A 3,325-nucleotide genomic window follows, 5' to 3' on the forward strand; every position below is an offset into this window, starting at 1 on the left:
TAACACTTCATTATGTAAGGTCTTTATTCACCTTTGAAGACATAGTTATGTATATTATATTGCATTTTGTCAATAGATCCTCCAAATAAACAGTTTTCACACTATGCATTACAAGCCTTTAGAAACTAAATGAAAAATAAATGTGACTGATAATATAGCATAATTTATGTATTATGTAATTTATGTATTTAATAAAAATGTATCTTGTAAATTCTCATGGCCACTATAATCATAAAAGTTCTTTCACTACATCAATTTACTTCAATTTATTTTATTTTTCACTTTGGATGCTTGGAGTGCCTGCTAAATAAAATAAATGTACAGTAAGTGATTTTAATTCTGACTGTGTTAGAAGTACAGCAGAAGTTATTAGAAAAGTCCATCATCAACTGTCAAAAGCCAACCAGTCCCACTCTTGATTCAAATACTTGTGCAATTCAGTGAAAAACCAAACATGCATAGATGTACATCAAGCTCAACATAAGGCAATACATGGCAACAGTGATGACAAAAATGTGAGAACAAAACCAAATCTGTAAGACATTACTAAGGCTCAACCTAAACAGAATATTTCAAGTTACAGTTGCAAGATGGTTCAACATACAAGCTAGAAAACACCAATACCTATTTGTGTGTGCATTATTAGCTTAGCAACATGCTAATGTCAAGCTCTCTGACATCTTATGCAGAATGTCTCAAATTACATATAAGATTCTGTTTGATACAGGAAGCTGTATTAGTAGAGTCACTAGTATGATATCTGGCAGTGGTTTATCACAGGTGTACCTAACAAGAATTGGTGGCATGTTTTTGTATGGAAGAGAGAAGATTGGTGTAACTGTGTAATAGGCTGCACAGAAATAAATTGCACTATGTTCCAAAGTGAGATTATATACAGTTAAGAAGCCCTCATATTTATTAGCATTTCCATGTATTTTAATTTTCTTTTGGAATACTTCTTCTGGGTATCCATTCTCCCCAAGCAGATATCCCATAAATATTAATTCTTTTGCTTTGGATTGCGTGTACCACAACAGGCGGTCATAGTTTGGGATGTTGTGAGAGCATGATATCTCAAGAGAACCTCCATAAGTTATCAGATCTTGAGGTGTTTGGGTAACAGTCAATTTTGCTTTTTCACCTGTGAAATCACATAGAACAACAAAGCTTATAAGCTTAAAAAATACATTTATAAAGTTAATAATGTGAAATGTGAAGTTTTTAAAAAATTGAGCATTACCTGAGGCTAAGTGCACCAAGCATATTATAAGATATAAGAGATTCGGAAGCATTCTGAATCTAAAAGAAGTTCTTCAGTACAAACAGCCTTGATTTGGATTCATCTATTTCGCAGTCACGCACACCATGTTAGAATGATACAGTTAGAAACAAGACGTGTGTAGACACACTGCCCCCAACTGACAGGAAACAAAGCTGTTTCAAAGTGTAAATGCGGAACATCAAATCCATTGGAAACAAATAAAACTGGAGATAATAGTCCTTCGCAGAAGCGCAAAGATGGTATGTCTAACAGGTGAGATATTAGAGGGTTTTTGTGGGGAAGAAGCCACATTTCTAGTACTGTGTTCTTGCAGCACAGAAGTACAAGCCATTGTCCTGAGCCTGCATTAGTTTTCGAGAAATAAGAAATGACTCTTTTTCTCCATTTCCACTGATTTCAAAGAGCTCGTCATATGCGTTCTCAATAGTTGCTGCTTTATAATATATATATCCAATTAATTTTAGGTCCAGAGCACCGAGCTGTTGGTACCACAGAATAGTGACATATTCATTACTGTTGTGATTGCACTTGATTTGTAATGTGCCATTACTCAGTAGCAGATCATGCGGCACTTGGTTAACTGCCCCTTCACTGCTAAAAACAGGTTCTGGAGGAAAAATGAAAATGATTTCATTATGAATTATTAAAAAATAAATTAATTATGCTGCAATGGTATGCCATGGCTCCTATGAAGAGTATTTGTGCTGCACATAGACAATATACTACCTGTTTGCCAGAACACTGCGGCAATAACTGCAACCATAACTCTGATCATGTTAAATAAGCTTTGGGGGTACATCCTTAAATAATTTAAGATGAGACACACAGGATGTGACATCAGACCGATGCCCAAAACATATTAGCAGATGTTTGAGTGGTTATCCACATACAATATGACAAAAAATGTATTTTGATCATAATTAATTATTTAAATTAAAATAAACGTTTTTTAACAGAATTTTAATAACAACCGTTTTTAATAAATAATTTATTTAAAATCCTGTCGTCATATAATACCACAGGTTGTCCCAAACAAAATAAGAGTTTATTTCCTCTTTGGAACATAAAAGGATGTCTAGAGCAAAATACTTTGCCATAAAATGTCAAAGTAGCATTAAACCAACAAGTATCAGATGATGGTCCTGTTGAACAAGACTGCCACCTGTCTGTGTTATTGCATTTTATTACCTGTTATGGCAGATAAAAAAATTTGAGAGTTTTTGTACATCTGTGAATTGACTCTGCTGCACTGTGTTCGCTCACTGCACACAGGTACATTGCACCGTCACGAGACTCCAGATTATGCACAGTTAGGAATCCTTTGTCAGGAGCCTCGTGTAGCACTGAATATTTTTTCTCTGTGACATTTCCAAATTCTTGTGTGCCAAAACTGGATGTGTACACTATGAGCTCCATGGCTTTTCCATTGTGCTGTCTGAACCAGTACATTCTGTTATATGTAGCACCCTTTGTGTGATTGCAGGAGAGTGATGCATTTTCTGTTAGAGGTAACATAATGGTTGGAGACTGCATGATTTCATTTAAACCTGCAAAACCGGACATAAAGAAAAGATGTTGGAACTGAAAATGTGAAACATTTAAATATATTTGAACAGAAAATACAATTCAGCTCATTGAATTCATTGCTTGTAAGATTTTAAAATACCTGAGGTCCAATGAAAAAATACTATTAGGAAAACAAAAGCTGGTTTCATGTTGGCTCTTGGTTTCCAAAATAATGGGAACTTGTAGCAAATTATGTTCTTCATGTGTTAATACAACTTGTGACATCACAGTGATATTACGGCTCCCATTTGTTGCCACGTCAACAGAAGAGGTGTGACTGCCACAGTATTTTGGAGTTTTCTGTGAGGATATTTGTGTTGTTTTTAGGTTGCAGAATCATTCTGTATCCTATAGGAGACTTGCAGGTCTTTATACTGTAATAGTGTACTAAGATCATCTTTCTCTCAGATGTTTCTTCTAAAATCCCTCCCAAAATCCACTTTAAATGTATTTAGTAAAAATGTCGGTTAAGCTACG

At 34.8% G+C, this 3,325-nt stretch overlaps 1 gene segment (V, D, J or C); it reads right to left on the minus strand.

Annotated features, from left to right (window-relative positions):
• Positions 1-748: 748 nt before the first annotated feature.
• Positions 749-2,057, minus strand: LOC130560719 (Ig kappa chain V region BS-5-like). The segment is given in 3 exon segments: positions 749-1,141; positions 1,241-1,889; positions 2,009-2,057. Coding segments are annotated over 2 exon segments (363 nt in total).
• Between the last annotated feature and the right edge of the window lie 1,268 nt (positions 2,058-3,325).

The sequence above is a fragment of the Triplophysa rosa genome, linkage group LG10 (genome assembly GCF_024868665.1).
Source record: "Triplophysa rosa linkage group LG10, Trosa_1v2, whole genome shotgun sequence".
NCBI classification, from domain to species: Eukaryota; Metazoa; Chordata; class Actinopteri; order Cypriniformes; family Nemacheilidae; genus Triplophysa; species Triplophysa rosa.